The 17,180-nt window shown below is 57.6% G+C and overlaps 1 protein-coding gene across 1 annotated transcript; it reads right to left on the bottom strand.

The window, feature by feature from the left end:
• Positions 1-1,257: 1,257 nt before the first annotated feature.
• On the bottom strand, positions 1,258-2,435 carry LOC4324599 (chlorophyll a-b binding protein 2, chloroplastic-like). The gene has a single exon (NM_001406163.1). It carries the CDS (start codon positions 2,363-2,365, stop codon positions 1,580-1,582), a length of 786 nt encoding a protein of 261 aa, NP_001393092.1. The 5' UTR covers positions 2,366-2,435; the 3' UTR covers positions 1,258-1,579.
• Positions 2,436-17,180: the final 14,745 nt, after the last annotated feature.

Below are 17,180 nucleotides of genomic sequence, written 5' to 3'. Positions count from 1 at the left end.
TCTGAAGCTAAAAGATGAGCCAACCCTTCAAGGTTACCACTTGGTTTCCCTTTGCACACCCTGTAGGAGCAAAACAATGAGGTCAGCAGAGCACATCCATCCATCAAACTGTTCTCTCACCATGCAAGGTAACACTGCTGATTTCTTTGATTCATGCAGCCCAAGATAGGAGCGAATGCAGCAGGTTCGTCGCAGCATGCCCAGTTCTGAAGAAGAAACTGGACGGAATGGTACATTTCAGAGCCCTTTTCAGAGGCAGGTAACGTAACAAGGTGATCTTTCCAAATTATCACATAATCCCTCCATACTCACAAAGAAGTCGTTTACAACAATATTTAAGTCAAACCTTAAAAATATAAATCTTGAATATCTTTCAAGTTGTTGAGTTTGAAATTGTAAAAATTATATATATAGATTTGTCTTGAAAAATACTTTCATAAAAGTATACATATATCATTTTTTAATAAATATTTTTATATAAACAAGAAGTCAAAGTTGTGTTTTGGAGACCGTATAACGACTTCCTTTACGAGTATGGAGGGAGTACGTCGCTGTGGTGTTTTCATCAGACTTTGTATATAAGATAATAGCTAGAACTTTGTTGTAGTACTTCACTACTTCCTTGAACGATCCCTCTCATGATCATGTGACATTCACATGACCAGAGCCCAGAGAGGTTGATGTAACTTGTAATTTTCCTCCCAATTCACATGGGTATTGAGGTCGATGTAACTGTAACTTTCCAACCACTACAAGTTGGGTGAAACCAGACAGTGCTAAGTTTCTCAGAATTGGCCATATTCTGAGAAAGTTCACAAAGTGTTTTTCAACTATACGTATCTGTCACTGCTAGCTTAGCAGTTGTAATAGAAAGTTCTAGATGAAATTATACCCAAATTTCCTTGTCAATGCAGTGTAATCACTATCCACCTAAATTATTGTAACCTCGGTAGGAAGCAAATCTTAGCATGGGCAGTGTTGCTTCAAGTAAAAATCATCATATATGATGCATCCAGTGCTTTTAAATTTGAGTGGTAAGGTTCAGACTTCACCTAACTACCCCAACCTGTCAACTTATAACTTACATTTTGGGAATATAAAATTGTAGCGTGTGCATACTATCAATTAATTTTCGTTCAAAATACTAACAGTTAAAGCATGTTCAGGTTAATTTTGATCATTTTATACTTGATTCAGTTCGTATACTGTTCTGGGAGTAATTTTCTTGCAATCTCTTCATTACTCTTACTAATTATCAGAAGAATTATTATATCATTAAGTAGCACGCAGGATTAAACAAGCTAATTTTATAATTAATTCACAACACCATATTTCATTGATCAGGTTCAGAACCTGCACAGAAATACACACTACCGGTACAGATCTCACCCTCTCTCCAATACTCGTACATCCATCCACGCGGTCCACACGAATACGTACATCTATACGGTACACGTACGTACATCTACTGCACCGCGTACACACACGCACACTCTCCTGCAGAGACGCGCATCGTCGTCAACCTAGCTAGCTTAGCTGAAGGCGATGCGTCGCCATGGCAGCACGGCGGCGGCGGCGCTCACTTGCCGGGGACGAAGTTGGTGGCGTAGGCCCAGGCGTTGTTGTTGACGGGGTCGGCGAGGTGGTCGGCGAGGTTCTCGAGGGGGCCCTTGCCGGTGACGATGGCCTGGACGAAGAAGCCGAACATGGAGAACATGGCGAGGCGGCCGTTCTTGATCTCCTTCACCTTGAGCTCCGCGAAGGCCTCCGGGTCGTCGGCGAGGCCGAGCGGGTCGAAGCTGCCGCCGGGGTAGAGCGGGTCGACGACCTCGCCGAGCGGCCCGCCGGCGATGCGGTACCCCTCGACGGCGCCCATGAGCACCACCTGGACCGCCCAGATGGCGAGGATGCTCTGCGCGTGGATCAGGCTCGGGTTGCCGAGGTAGTCGAGCCCGCCCTCGCTGAAGATCTGCGACCCCGCCTTGAACCACACCGCCTCGCCGAACTTGACGCCGTTGCGGGCGAGGAGCTCCGGGAACACGCAGCCCAGCGCGCCGAGCATCGCCCACCTGGAGTGGATCACCTCCAGCTCCCGGTTCTTGGCGAACGTCTCCGGGTCGGCGGAGAGCCCCGCGGTGTCCCACCCGTAGTCGCCGGGGAACTCGCCGGTCAGGTAGCTCGGCGGCTCGCCGGAGAGCGGGCCGAGGTAGAGCACGCGGTCGGCGCCGTACCACGGGCTCCCCGACGCGGCGGGCTTGGGCTTCGCCGCCGACTTGCGCATGGTGATGCGCCCCTCGCCGAACACCTTCGCGGCGGCCTTGCCGGCCAGCGCCGGGGACGAGAGGGCCATGGTGGCGGCGGCCATGTCTACCTCGCTCTGCTGCTTCAAGCTCAGCTACTGCTGCTGCTGCTGGTGGGGTGTGTGTGCGTGCTGTGTCATGGCGACGAACACTTGGCGTATTAATACGTGGAGAGGCTTATCTGGTGGCCACTTGGGAAGATTTTTTGCTGGGCTGGGATTGGCTGGATGGGCCGGGATGAGGGTGACGTGGACGATGACGTGGAGGGTCGGTGTGGCCCCTGTAGCCTATCGAGAGAATCTTGGGGGTGCCATGTAGGATAGGGCGCGTCCAATCAGGAGTTGCCACTTGGTGTCAAGAAGGGTATGGATGGATGAGATTGGTTTTGGTTTAGCAGATTGGAGAGTACTGTGCTGTGCGGCTAATTGACGAAAAGCAATCAATGAAGTGTTCTTTTGTGTCGACGATTCAAACGAGTGGCTCTCGATGGATCTTCACGAGTTACTTACGAGAGAGCGTTTTTATTTTCTTTGTTGCTCTTTTATTTCAAAAAAGTTTAGATTCTTAAAAAATATATTTATGAAAATATTTTGTTATAGGATCCAAAAATACATTGGAAGATAGAGTCCAGAAAACCTAATTTTTATATATTCTTACCATATGACAATTCACTAACTAGAACAAACAGTACGTGACATTTCATAATATAATGAAACTGAACATGTCTGACGGAGCTCGAGGCTCCTCACCGGGAGACCGCGCAGGCCCCCCTTTGCCGGTTCGGCCGGGGGCTTAGGGTGAGATCCCAAGCTCTCTCTCTCTCTGTATGTGGAAGGATCGTCAGCCAGCAAGAAACGCGAGACACGGACGATCTATACAGGTTCGGGCCGCTCGGAAGCGTAATACCCTACTCCTGTGTTTTTGTGGATTTGTGTATGGACAAGTTACAAAGTGTGAGCCCACCTCTCCCTCGTTCTAGGCTCTGAATCTGGAAAGAATCAACCCCCTTCTCTATGGGCAAGGTCCTCCTTTTATACTTCAAGGGGATACCACATGCACCCTTCTCTTTCCAAACTGGACTGTTCTTTTTCTCTTTAATGGGCGGAGATCGGTACGGTTTCCATCCGGGAGCCCTTCTGATGGGACAGCCCACACCTACCTCCACTCCCGGCGGAGACGGAGATGACGCGGGATCGTGGCTGCCCGTTGCTGATGCGACCAGTGTCAGACCGGTCATTCTTGTCCCCCACGCGTCAGTTTAACAACGTGCATGTTTTGCCCTTCTTCGTGTAACACCTTGCCTGTAATGGTTAGGATGAAGCCTGGTATAAATCTAACCAGGGCTAACGTGCCATCTCTAAGAGATAACACGCTAGCTCCGGCTTGAGACGAGTGCCTAGAGGCTTTCGTCTTGACGGGATGGGGCAAGGCGTGCGTCAGACCGCCAGTCGCCACCTAACCCGTGATCTGACCGGTCTGTGACTGGTCACAGACCGGGTAAAGGAACGCGCTGTACTGCGTTGCATGCAGCGTGACACGCTTGACCAGACTACAATAAATGCTGTTAGGTGAGCACAGCTGTGCTCACTTATCCCATATATGTGGCGCAGACTTCCTTAAGGGGTCGGGGTGCCTCGGCCCTCGGGGCCGGGGCAAGCGCAACCCGACCCCCCCCTCGGGGGAGATCAAGAGGAGGGCGGACACCTCACCCTCGGGCCCGACGTCCCCGAAGGTGCCAGGCCACGTGGGCGATTATGTCTGCCTCAAGCCTCTGGTCATGATACTCCCGGTCCCATATCACCGACAGTAGCCCCCGGCGTTATGCCAGAGCAATTTCCCTTCCCAAGGGAAGCGGTCAGGTGTGACGCCACCCCTAAAGCCTGGTGACAGGTGGGACCGGTCTCCGTAGTTGGGCAAAATACCCAACGGTCTCAATCCATGCGCATTGGTATTGGTAACTTTGGTTGTCCATAATGGGCGGTCTATTCAAGACTGCCACACCTCTTGAGCAGCGCGCGAATCTGGGTGAGCAGATTTATCTCGCCCGGAGATACGGTAACGCCGCTTCGGTCGGCGAGCGTAATTAACGCGCGCACGATACAATCCATTTCGATTGCCACAACCGCATATCCACTTCATGCGCCGTAAGCGGGCGAATGGGATTAGTGGAAGCGTGGGCACGGGAAACGAGGGAGCGAGATAGCGAGATACGAGGGAGCGAGGTAGTGGGCGCGAGAAACGAGGAGCCAGGCCCAGCGATGGCAAGGGTATAAAAGCATCGAGGAAAGGATTTGCTTCCTTCCTTTCGCCATTGTTCCTCTTGCCTTCGCCGCCTGAGCTCTAACTCTTTCTCTGCTGCGCCCTACTTTCGCCACACGCGCTCGTTCTCAATCATCTCTTCCTCCACCGCCATGGCACGGGGCTCTGCTCTGCTCGACGGCAGTGTATTACCGCCTTCCCGCATCGTGAACGAGAGGCACGCCGGACTGCCGCGCCGCTTCATGCCGGAGTCCGCCACCGGTCGGGAGATAGTGATGCTGGGCGAAGGGCGCCCGGCACCAGACTACCCGGGGCGGTCCATTTTCTTCCTCCCCTTCGCAATGGCTGGGCTGGTCCCGCCATTTTCCTCTTTCTTCATGGATGTCCTGGAGTTCTACGATCTCCAGATGGCGCACCTCACCCCCAATGCGGTGATGACATTGGCCATCTTCGCGCACCTGTGCGAGATGTTCATTGGGGTGCGCCCCTCTCTTCAGCTGTTCCGGTGGTTCTTCACCGTGCAGTCGGTGTCACCGCCGTCGGTGGTTGGCGGCTGCTACTTCCAGCCGCGGGGGCCGGTGTTGAACCGCTACATCCCCTGCGTCCTCCGCAAGAAGTGGGACGACTGGAAGAGCGACTGGTTCTACACCCCCCTCGCCAACGAAGCGCGCCTCCGACTTCCAAGCCAGCCCCCGGCGCAGGTCTCCAGCTGGCGGGCGCCAGTAGATCTGGGGGAGGACTACGACGCCGTCCTCGACCGCCTGGCGGGCCTGCGATCCCAGGGGCTCACAGGGGCCATGGTGTACGGCGACTACCTCCGTCGCCGGATTGCGCCGCTTCAGCGGCGCGCCCGGAGCGCATGGGAGTACACCGGGTCTGAGGACTACATGAGGACCCACCAGGGAGCCAGATGGGATTGGGCTCCCGAGGACTTCAAGATCGTGGTCCAAAGGGTGCTGAATCTTAGCTCTGCGGAGGCGTCTCGCATTCCTCAGGAGATCCTCCCCCTCTGCAGCGATCCCGACCGCGCCTCCATTCTAACAATTATGATGGGGGTCGGGGCCTCAGAGGAGAGAGCCCCTAAGGGCCACGACGGCGCCGGCGGGGGCCGCCAGGAAGAATCAGCCCCAGGAGGGGGCCGTGCTTCTGGGCCCCGCGACGGGGGCTCGGGGAGCAACCGCCCTGCCGACGCCCGGGGGAAGAGGAAACAGGGAGGAACACCTCCCCCATCTCCTCCCCGAGGGGGCGGGGCGGCGCGTGCCAGCAGCCGGCGCCCGGAGGGGGCCGCGCCGACGTCGCAGCCCGAGGGGGAGCGCAAAAAGAAACGGCTCCGCAAGACGGGGGAGACGGAACCATGCCGGGGAAATCTGATTTCCCCTCCAAAGTGGTCATTCAACCGACCCCCTCGCAGGTTCGTCTCACTCTCCTTGCAACCATCTTTCTCCCAAAAGTAAGTTTTTTCTTACTCATTTTGTTCGTCTTCTGGTTTTTTCTTCTGCTTCAGCAATGTCCCGTCGCATTCCTCCCGCCACCCCAAGTCCGGCCGGTCCGAGGCCGAAGATCCAGCGGCCGCAGAGGAGCGGAGGCGAGAATCTGACCGGCGTGAAGCCGCAGATCGCCTTCGGGAAGCTGAAGAGGCCGCTCGGGAGGCCGCCCGGGTTCGCCAAGCGGAGGAAGCTGCTCGGGAGGAGGCCGCCCGGGCTCGCCAAGCCGAAGAAGCTGCCCGGGAGGAGGCCGCCCGGGTTCGCCAGGCTGAGGCGACAGCTGCTGCTGGCGCGTCACTTGGGCCCACTCCCTCGGGCGGCCCTCAGGCGACATCCTCCGAGGCGGCTCGCGACGAGGCCGCGGGCGCATCGCCTGGGCCTACCTCACCGGGCGACGCCCAGGACCAAACGGGCCCGGGGGACATCCCCGAGCCCAGCGCATCCTCCGGGGGGCCGAGCCGCATCGCCTTCTCTCCAAGGCGGCTCTTCTCCTCATCTTCCGTCGCCCCGCTGAGCGCCGAGCCCATTCTGCAGGCCTTGGCCGCCGCAAACACCGCGGTGCTAGATGGGTTCAGCGCCCAAGTGGAGGCCCTGCGCGCGGAACGAGCGGAGCTCGAGGCCGCATGGGCACGCGTTGAGGAGGGGCGGCGCTCGGTGGACGCCATGGTGGAGGTGGGCCGCAAAGCTCACCGCCGTCACGTCTCGGAGCTTGAAGCCCGGAAGGCGGCGCTGACGGAGATCGCTCGTGAGGTGGAGGAGGAGCGAGCGGCCGCCCTCATTGCTACCACCGCGATGATCGAGGCGCAAGACACCCTCCGCCTTCAGCACGCAAGCTGGGAGGCGGAGCTGAAGGAAAAGCTCGACGCCGCCCAAGGGGTCCTTGACTCCGCCGCTGTCCGAGAGCGGCGGGTAACGGAGACTGAAGCGGCGTCTCGGCGGCGCGAGGAGGCCCTTGAGGCCCGTGCCATGGCGCTGGAAGAACACGCCGGCGCCGTGGAGAGGGGCTTGACGGACCGTGAGGCCGCCGCTGGTCTCCGAGAGGCGACGCTGGCGGCGCATGAGGCCGCCTGCGCCGAGGAGGAGTCCGCGCTCCGCCTCCGCGAGGATGCACTCGCTGAGCGGGAGCGAGCTCTCGAGGAGGCCGAGGCCACGACCAGACGGCTGGCGGACAGCCTGTCCCTTCGCGAGGCGGCGCAGGAGGAGCAGGCGCGCCGCAATCTTGAATGCGTCCGCACCGAGAGAGCCGCACTGGAGCAGCGGGCTGCTGACCTCGAGGCGCGGGAAAAGGAGCTGGACGCGAGGGCGCATATCGGTGGGGCGGCCGCGGGCGAAAGCGACTTAGCCGCCCGCCTCGCAGCTGCCGAACACACCGTCGCCGATATGCAGCGAGCGCTGGACTCCTCCACCGGGGAGGCCGAGGCCCTTCGCTTGGCGGGCGAGATTGGGCCCGACATGCTTTGGGATGCGGTCTCCCGCCTGAAGCGCGCCGGTCGGCAAGCGGGCCTCTGGAAAGGCCAGACGACGGTGCCCCCCACCAATCTGGAAGGCCTCGCTCCGCACCTCCACAGGATGGCCTGGGTTCTCGAACAACTCCCCGAGGAGCTTGAGAAGACCATTAAGTCATCCTCAAGGGACCTCGCGCGGGGAGCGGTCGAACTCGTGCTGGCGAGTTACCAGGCCCGGGACCCCAACTTCTCTCCATGGATGGCGCTGGAGGAGTTCCCTCCCGGGACCGAGGACGACGCGCGCGCGCGGGTCGGGGATGCTGCCGACCACATCGTCAACGGCTTCGAGGGGTCGGCCCCTCGGCTTGCTTTCGCCCCCAGCTCCGACGAGGAGGGCGACGCCAGCGGTGAGGACGACGGTGGCGACAAGGCCGGCGACCCGGGCGCGTTGGAATGAGCCCCCGAGCCCCCGCCAATCTCCAACTTTTTCTTTTCCTTTCTTCTAAGGCCTTCACGCCTCTTTTGTGTACAAATTAACTTAATCTGCAATCAAAAAATGATAAAAAATTTCTATGTTAACTTTATTTTGCTATATATACACGATGAGGATGATCTGTGCCATGGTCCTTTTGCGCCTTAGCTTGAAATAAGGGCTCGTGCCCAAGTCCCAGTCCTCGAATGGCTCGGGTCGGGGCTAGTGCCTGGGGAGATCCACATGTCGAGACTGGCCAGGCCGGGAACGTGGTGACCGAGGGGTATGGGTGACCCGATTGTGGGTTTTTGCCGATTCCCCCCCGGAGTTCACCACGCCCCGGGGCACGGCTCGGTTCTGGGCCCCGTTTGGCGATTTTAGCTGACCGAACCGAGCCCCCGAGGGCAAGGTTGAGCACGAGTGACCTTATTTCAAGTTAAGATTCTTCAGAAGGAAAAACGGCACAGACACAACCTTTAGGAAATTGAAACTTCCTTTATTGAAATGCTGAAATAAGAAAAGTAAAACTGTGCATGTGTGGTAGCCCCCGGCTAACCCGGCACACCCGAGGGGGGTGCGGGGTTAGCCCGAGCCCGAAACCTGACACTCGACCCCCCCCTCAGGGGTAGAAGCGACGAAGGTGTTCGATGTTCCACGGGTTTGGCAGCTCAGTGCCGTCGCCCGTGGCCAGCCGTACGGAGCCCGGCCGGGGGACGCCGATCACTCGATACGGACCCTCCCACATTGGTGAGAGTTTGCTCAATCCAGCACGCGTTTGGACGCGGCGTAGGACGAGGTCGTCGACGCAGAGTGATCGGGCCCGGACGTGGCGCTGATGGTAGCGCCGCAAGCTCTGCTGGTAGCGCGCGGCTCGGAGGGCCGCGCGCCGCCTTCGTTCTTCTAAATAGTCAAGGTCATCTCTGCGAAGCTGATCTTGATCAGCCTCGCAGTACATGGTGGCCCGAGGAGACCTCAGGGTGAGCTCGGATGGGAGAACCGCTTCTGCGCCGTAGACGAGGAAGAAAGGCGTTTCCCCGGTCGCTCGGCTTGGTGTGGTTCGGTTTGCCCAGAGCACCGCTGGCAACTCCTCGATCCATGAATCGCCGTGCTTCTTGAGGATATTGAAGGTCTTGGTTTTAAGGCCTTTGAGGATTTCTGCATTGGCGCGCTCCACTTGGCCATTGCTTCTGGGGTGGGCAGGTGAGGCGAAGCAGAGCTTGATGCCCATGTCTTCGCAGTAGTCGCCGAAGAGTTCACTAGTGAATTGGGTGCCATTATCCGTAATAATACGGTTAGGCACTCCAAAACGGGCCGTGATGCCCTTAATGAATTTAAGAGCAGAGTGCTTATCGATCTTGACAACCGGATAAGCCTCGGGCCACTTAGTGAACTTGTCGATCGTAACATACAGATATTCAAACCCGCCCGGGGCCCGTTTGAACGGTCCCAGGATATCAAGCCCCCAGACAGCAAATGGCCATGACAGTGGTATGATCTGCAGGGCCTGGGCCGGCTGATGGATTTGCTTGGCGTGGAACTGACACGCTCTGCATCGCCGGACCAGATCGACTGCGTCATTGAGAGCTGTCGGCCAATAAAATCCTTGACGAAAGGCCTTGCCAACCAGGGTACGCGAGGCGGAATGGGCTCCGCACTCGCCCTCATGGATGTCAGCAAGAAGCTCAACGCCTTGTTCCTGAGGAATGCACTTCAGGAGGATTCCGTTAGCCGCGCGCCGATAGAGGGTCCCTTCTACCAGCACATAGCGTTTGGAAATGCGTTGTACGCGTTCACTCCCTTCGCGGTCCTCAGGTAGAGTCTTATCTGTGAGGTATGTTTGGATCTCAGAGATCCAAGCAATCAATCTAAGGGAGCTTGGAGCGCTCCCTTCGGGTCCCGAGGCCTGGACTCCGACGGGCCTCGGGGGCCGGTCAGGCGCATCCGTCTCCCCTAAGGGATCGGGTCGCGCCGACGGCTGGGTAAGCCTTTCTTCAAAGGCACCCGGTGGGGTCTGGGCTCGCGAGGACGCGAGCCGTGAGAGTTCGTCGGCTATCATGTTATCCCGTCTGGGCACATGCCGAAGCTCTATTCCATCGAAATGGCGCTCCATACGCCGCACTTGGCGTACGTAGGCGTCCATCTGTGGGTCAGAGCACCGGTACTCCTTACAAACCTGGTTAACGACTAGCTGGGAGTCGCCTAATACCAAGAGGCGGCGGATCCCCAGTCCGACTGCCACTCTGAGTCCGGCAAGGAGTCCCTCGTACTCTGCCATATTGTTAGTCGCTCGAAAGTCGAGACGGACCAAATATCTGAGGACGTCTCCGTTCGGAGAGGTCAACGTGACCCCTGCACCGGCGCCCTGGAGAGACAGAGAACCGTCGAACTGCATCACCCAGTGGGCGGTGTGAGGCAGCTGAGAGGGGTTCGTGCTGGCCTCGGGTATTGAAACGGTCTCTGGAGCCGGGGTCCATTCTGCCACAAAATCGGCGAGGGCCTGGCTCTTGATAGCGTGGCGTGGTTCAAAGTGCAGATCGAACTCAGAAAGCTCGATTGCCCATTTTACCACTCGTCCTGTACCCTCTCGATTATGCAAGATTTGACCGAGGGGATAAGACGTAACCACAGTGACCCGATGCGCCTGGAAATAATGGCGCAGTTTCCTCGAGGCCATCAGAATAGCGTAAAGCATCTTCTGGGCCTGAGGGTATCGGGTCTTGGCGTCCCGGAGGGCCTCACTAACAAAGTAGACAGGCCGCTGCACCCTTCGGTGGGGCCGATCCTCTCTGCTAGGGGCCGTATCCCCGGGGCGTTCTTCGTCCAAGTGGCCTCTCGGGGCACACTCGTCTCCTGCGCTGATGACCTCGGGGTCCGAAGATGACAGGTGCGGCCTTCCCACAGTGGCCTCGGGGCCGTCCTGGGGGTCGGGGGCTCCTGGCGTCGTCAGACACGCGGGCAAAGGGCCAGCTCCGATCGTCAGGGGCTTCAGGCCTCCGTTCGGCTCGGGGGCCTCTTCTCCCTGCTCTCTCCCGGGTCGAATCAGCACAGGGTTAGCCTCGGGGTCAAAGGGTGGTAGGTGCGGCCTTCCCGCAGTGGCCTCGGGGCCTTCCTGAGGGTCGGGGGCACTCAGCACCGTCTGACAAGCGGGCAGAGGGCCGACTCCGGTCGTCGGGGGCCTTAGGCCACCGTTCGACTCGGGGGCCTCTCCTCCCTGCCTGCTCCCGGGCCAAGTCGGCACAGAGTGGGGGTACGCAGAATGAGGATTGTCCTCATCGCGCTCCACAACCAACGCTGCACTAACTACTTGGGGGGTCGCCGCTAAGTAAAGTAGCAGGGGCTCATTTGGCTCCGGGGCGACTAGAACTGGAGGAGAGCTGAGATACGCCTTCAGCTGGGCGAGGGCATTTTCAGCTTCCTCCGTCCAAGTAAACGGCCCCGAGCGCTTGAGGAGCTTAAATAAGGGTAGCGCCTTCTCTCCCAACCTCGATATAAAACGACTTAGGGCGGCCATGCAACCAGTGACGCACTGCACATCCCTAAGTTTGCTGGGGGGGCGCATCCGCTCTATAGCTCGTATCTTCTCGGGGTTGGCCTCAATGCCTCGGGCAGAGACCAAGAACCCGAGAAGCTTGCCCGCAGGCACACCAAACACGCACTTATCGGGGTTCAGTTTTATGCGGGCGGAGCGGAGATTTTCAAAAGTTTCCGCTAGATCTGAGAGTAAGGTCTCTTGGTTGCGCGTTTTTACAACCAAGTCATCGACATAAGCCTCAACATTACGTCCTATTTGGCTACCCAAAGAAATTCGAGTAGTACGTTGAAAAGTAGGACCTGCATTCTTTAACCCAAAAGGCATTGATGTATGACAATAGGTTCCTACGGGGGTAATGAACGCAGTTTTTTCCTCATCCTCCCTAGCCATGCGAATCTGATGGTAACCAGAGTATGCATCTAGAAAACACAAAAGGTCGCACCCCGCAGTGGAGTCGACAATCTGATCTATGCGAGGCAGGGGGTAAGGATCCTTAGGACATGCCTTGTTAAGGTCGGTGTAGTCGATGCACATCCGAAGCTTGCCGTTCGCCTTGGGAACGACCACCGGGTTCGCCAGCCACTCCGGATGGATGACTTCACGGATGAATCCGGCCTCCAGAAGTCTCGCCACCTCCTCGCGGATGAAGGCTTGACGTTCCGGGGCCTGCCGCCGCACTTTCTGCCGGACCGGCCTTGCGCCCGGCCGCACGGCGAGACGGTGCTCAATCACCTCCCTGGGGACCCCGGGCATGTCCGCTGGTCTCCATGCGAAGACGTCAGCGTTTGCCCGCAGGAAGGAGACGAGCGCGTCTTCCTATTTGCCATCCAGAAGACCACCGATCCGCGTGGTCTTGGATGGGCCGTCGCCCAAGGCAACCTCCTTGACCGGGACCTCGTCGCATGTGACGATCCGCTGCCTCGGGGCGGTGGGGGCAGAAGGGCCAAGCCTCTCGTCACCACCCTCGGGCTTGGACGCAGCAGCGAGGCGGTCCGCGCGCTGCTCCATGCAAGCGAGCGCGACTTTAAGATCGCCATGGACAGAGATGGGGCCACCCGGGCCCGGCATCTTCATCTGGAGGTAGGCGTAGTGGACCGCCGCCATGAACTTCACCAACGCGGGCCTCCCTAGGACCGCGTTGTAGGGCAGACTGAGGTCCGCCACATCGAAGCTCACCCGCTCCGTGCGGAAGTTGGCGGGTCCACCGAAGGTGACCGGTAGGTCGATGTGACCTAATGGCCACGTGTGCCCCGGCGTCACACCGATAATCGGCTGGGACGGTCGGAGCACCATCCCCGGGGCCTTGATGGCATCGAAAGCCGCGGGGGAAAGGATGTTGAGGGCCGCTCCTCCATCTACGAGGACACGTCCCAACTTCACGTTGCAGATGGTGGGGGAAACCACCATCGCAACCTGCCCTCCCCGGGCAATGCACGGTGGGTGGTCGGTCTGGTCGAAAGTGAGAGCAACCTCCGACCACCGCGCCCGACGCATCGCCTCATGAGTAGGGGCCATGGCCAGAAGCTCTCGCTTCATAGCCTTGAAGCTCCGGCGAGAGACGTGAGCACACGCTCCTCCATCGACGGTGGCAATGGTGGCCCCAGGTTCTTGGAAACCTAGGTCATCATCGCCGTCATCGATGTCAACAGCGGGGGCCTTCTGCTTGGCCTCACTTCGCCGTTTGCCGGAAGGAACCGCCGGGGACTTGCCCTCACGGCGTTCCTGCCTCCTGTCCTCCTCCCACTTCCTCGTTCGCTCAGCTAGGTTTTTGACTGCACGACAGTCCGCGAGATCGTGGAGGGAGGTGTTGTGGACGGAGCACCACCTGCCGGCGGGGCGCTCCCTGCTGGGAGTACCAGCCTCTTTCTTTTTGTCGCTCGCAGGCCTCCCCTTTCGAGTGGCCCGCAGAGCGCCCTCGACGGCGAGGACATGACCCTCGTCGCCGGAACGGTCTGACCTCTTCTTCCTCCTCCTGTCACGCCGCCCTGTCTGAGCGGCGGATCCGGGGGCGGCCGAAGCTGCCACTCCGGAACCGGAGGAGTTCCATGTCCACGCTTCCTCCTTACGAGCCACTCGGTCCGCGAGCTGAAAAAGCTCCGCGGTAGTCTGGGGCTCTTTGGAAGCGATCTTTTCGAGCATGCGGTTGTGCCGCACGCCCCCCCTGAACGCATAGATCACCGCGTGTGCAGGGATGCATGGTATAGTATTGCGGACTTGGCAAAACCGCTGAATGTACGAGCGAAGCGACTCATCATCGCCTCGCTGTACTGCATGCAAGTCCGCTTCTTCGCCTGGGCGCGGATATGTGCCTTGGAAGTTCATGGTGAACTGTTGGCACAAATCTTCCCAGGAGTGGACCGACGCGGGTGGCAGGTTCATTAGCCAACCCCGCGCCTGTCCTTTTAGGGCCATGTCCTTTTAGGGCCATGGGAAAGAAGTTCGCCATGACCCTGTCGTCACCCCCAGCGGCCTCGATCCCGGTCGTATAGACCTGGAGAAACTCGGTGGGGTTGACGCTCCCATCGTACTTCTCGGTGATGGTGGGCCGGAACCTTGGGGGCCAACGGACATTCCGAAGACTCGCCACAAAGGCTCTACAGCCAACACCACCGGCCGGGGGCACGGAGGGCTGATTCTCACGTCCATGTCGAGGTGACACTCTGGACGAAGAGGCGCCCTCCGTTGCGCGGGGAGTACGCCGGTTATTACGCCGGCGCTCGATGTTGAGGCGGGCATCCGGCTCCCCATGCTGATCCTCCCGAGTCGAAGGTGTCGACGAGGGAGTAGCAGCCGAATGACGTGCAGCCGCCGCCGCTCGCCGCGCCCTCCGCCTTGACGACACGGAGCCGGTGGTAGCGGCGCCGGAGGTCTTGGTGGTGGCGGACCGTCCACCAGCACCCAGGCGCTGCTGTGCCGTCATGACCAAGTTGGCCACGTCTTCCAGCCATCGTTGGGCTGGAGACTCCGGGTCATGGACGACAGGCGGGTGTCGTAGGAGCGCGCCAGCAGCCTGAAGCGCACCCTGAGGCGTGCTGCCGTCGCCGTAGACGAGGAGGCGACGCTCCCCATCTCGCCGTTCTCCTGCATCACCTGCGACTGGTGATGCCACGGATTTGTCGACCCTCTCAAGCGCCTCCCCCTGCTTAGGGCTTTGGCGCGGAGGAGGTGGAGTACGAGCTCGACGGCGTGGGTTTGGCTCCCCGTCGTCGCCGCTCACACTCGGAGAGAGGTCGTGCGCCTTTGCTTGCTCAGCCATTAGGTTGAACAAGGGAAGCTTGGCGCACACGGAAGAGTATGAGAGCTCAGAAAAAAACACGCTGAGCCCCCTACCTGGCGCGCCAGATGACGGAGCTCGAGGCTCCTCACCGGGAGACCGCGCAGGCCCCCCTTTGCCGGTTCGGCCGGGGGCTTAGGGTGAGATCCCAAGCTCTCTCTCTCTCTCTGTATGTGGAAGGATCGTCAGCCAGCAAGAAACGCGAGACACGGACGATCTATACAGGTTCGGGCCGCTCGGAAGCGTAATACCCTACTCCTGTGTTTTTGTGGATTTGTGTATGGACAAGTTACAAAGTGTGAGCCCACCTCTCCCTCGTTCTAGGCTCTGAATCTGGAAAGAATCAACCCCCTTCTCTATGGGCAAGGTCCTCCTTTTATACTTCAAGGGGATACCACATGCACCCTTCTCTTTCCAAACTGGACTGTTCTTTTTCTCTTTAATGGGCGGAGATCGGTACGGTTTCCATCCGGGAGCCCTTCTGATGGGACAGCCCACACCTACCTCCACTCCCGGCGGAGACGGAGATGACGCGGGATCGTGGCTGCCCGTTGCTGATGCGACCAGTGTCAGACCGGTCATTCTTGTCCCCCACGCGTCAGTTTAACAACGTGCATGTTTTGCCCTTCTTCGTGTAACACCTTGCCTGTAATGGTTAGGATGAAGCCTGGTATAAATCTAACCAGGGCTAACGTGCCATCTCTAAGAGATAACACGCTAGCTCCGGCTTGAGACGAGTGCCTAGAGGCTTTCGTCTTGACGGGATGGGGCAAGGCGTGCGTCAGACCGCCAGTCGCCACCTAACCCGTGATCTGACCGGTCTGTGACTGGTCACAGACCGGGTAAAGGAACGCGCTGTACTGCGTTGCATGCAGCGTGACACGCTTGACCAGACTACAATAAATGCTGTTAGGTGAGCACAGCTGTGCTCACTTATCCCATATATGTGGCGCAGACTTCCTTAAGGGGTCGGGGTGCCTCGGCCCTCGGGGCCGGGGCAAGCGCAACCCGACCCCCCCCTCGGGGGAGATCAAGAGGAGGGCGGACACCTCACCCTCGGGCCCGACGTCCCCGAAGGTGCCAGGCCACGTGGGCGATTATGTCTGCCTCAAGCCTCTGGTCATGATACTCCCGGTCCCATATCACCGACAATGTCTCTTATCCAAATTTGTTGTTTATAATATAATGAATTTGAACATGTCGCATATCCAGATTTGTCGTACGAAATGTTTACTGCCCTATGGGATGAAGGGAGTAGTTGTTTTTCACAACCTTGAACTCTTTAAATAGGGCCTATAGCTACTAGCTGTGTTAAATACTATTCCCTTCGTTTCACAATGTAAGTCATTCTAACATTTCTCACATTCATATTGATATTAATGAATCTAGACATATATATCTATTTACATTCATTAACATCAATATGAATGTGAGAAATGCTAGAATGACTTACATTGTGAAACGGAGGAAGTAGTAGATACCAAGGAAGACAAATGATTACAGGATAAATTGGCAGGAGAAGCAAGAAGATATCGACAAGGTAATTAAGCTTACTGTTAAAGTAATTCTCGTTTATGTCATCATCCTAGACTCCTAGTTGCCCTAATGTCAGTTTGTTGGAAAGCCTCTCTCCTTACGTTTACGAGAGTGTAATAACTCATGTCCTATGTTTCTAAATGGTTAATATTAATAAAAGTCATGAGTTCTAAATGAAAAAAAAAAAGAGCGAGAGAACCCGCGCGCACGCTGGAAGGCACGGTTAACCATTTCACAGCTCGTGACTAAGATCATATTAATGGGATCTCAGTGTCCCAAATATTAACAAAATCAACGGGACAAGGCCGAACGTGTTCACAGGCCAGGACGGGGTGAGTCCAGTCCATTTTGGACTCAAAGATGGGCTGCAAGCCTACCCTTGTAAGCAATAAGTCCACGTTGACTCCCTCCAATATAGGTCGAGTCTGATTGGTATCTCTCAACGCAATATCAGATATCCTTTTTTTTACTGAAAAATAATATCTCAATTATTAAAACCGATGCAAAATAACTCCCCCGGTGGTTTTGAAGGTGATTTTCGTTGAATGGCATCTACATATCGCATTGACTTAGTCTTCGTCATCTGACATGGCATTACAATAAAAAAATAATATGTGGAACCCATGGGTCAGTGACCACTTCTCCTTTTTCCTTCCCTTTCACCCCACTCTCTCCCGCTGGTCAGGACGATGGCGCAAACCGACAAAACCAAGGTGACGTCGGGCGGAAGAAGAGCCGGAGACAGCGGCTACATCGTCGGTGGGAGAGGCAATGGCCATGCATGGCCAGAATCAGCTAGGCGGGGAGGCGGGAGAGAACAGCGGTGGGGAACTCAGGTCCGACACAGGTGTTGTCGGTCTCGCCCTAGCCACGGCGGG

Source organism: Oryza sativa, chromosome 1 (genome assembly GCF_034140825.1).
Source record: "Oryza sativa Japonica Group chromosome 1, ASM3414082v1".
NCBI lineage: Eukaryota > Viridiplantae > Streptophyta > Magnoliopsida > Poales > Poaceae > Oryza > Oryza sativa.
The sequence above is the reverse complement of the archived record's forward strand: the minus strand, read 5'-3'. Positions and strand labels throughout refer to the sequence as shown.

Bases quoted from the DNA above. Each gene is read 5' to 3' on its own strand.
- LOC4324599 (NM_001406163.1), bottom strand. From the start codon at position 2,365: ATGGCCGCCGCCACCATGGCCCTCTCGTCCCCGGCGCTGGCCGGCAAG.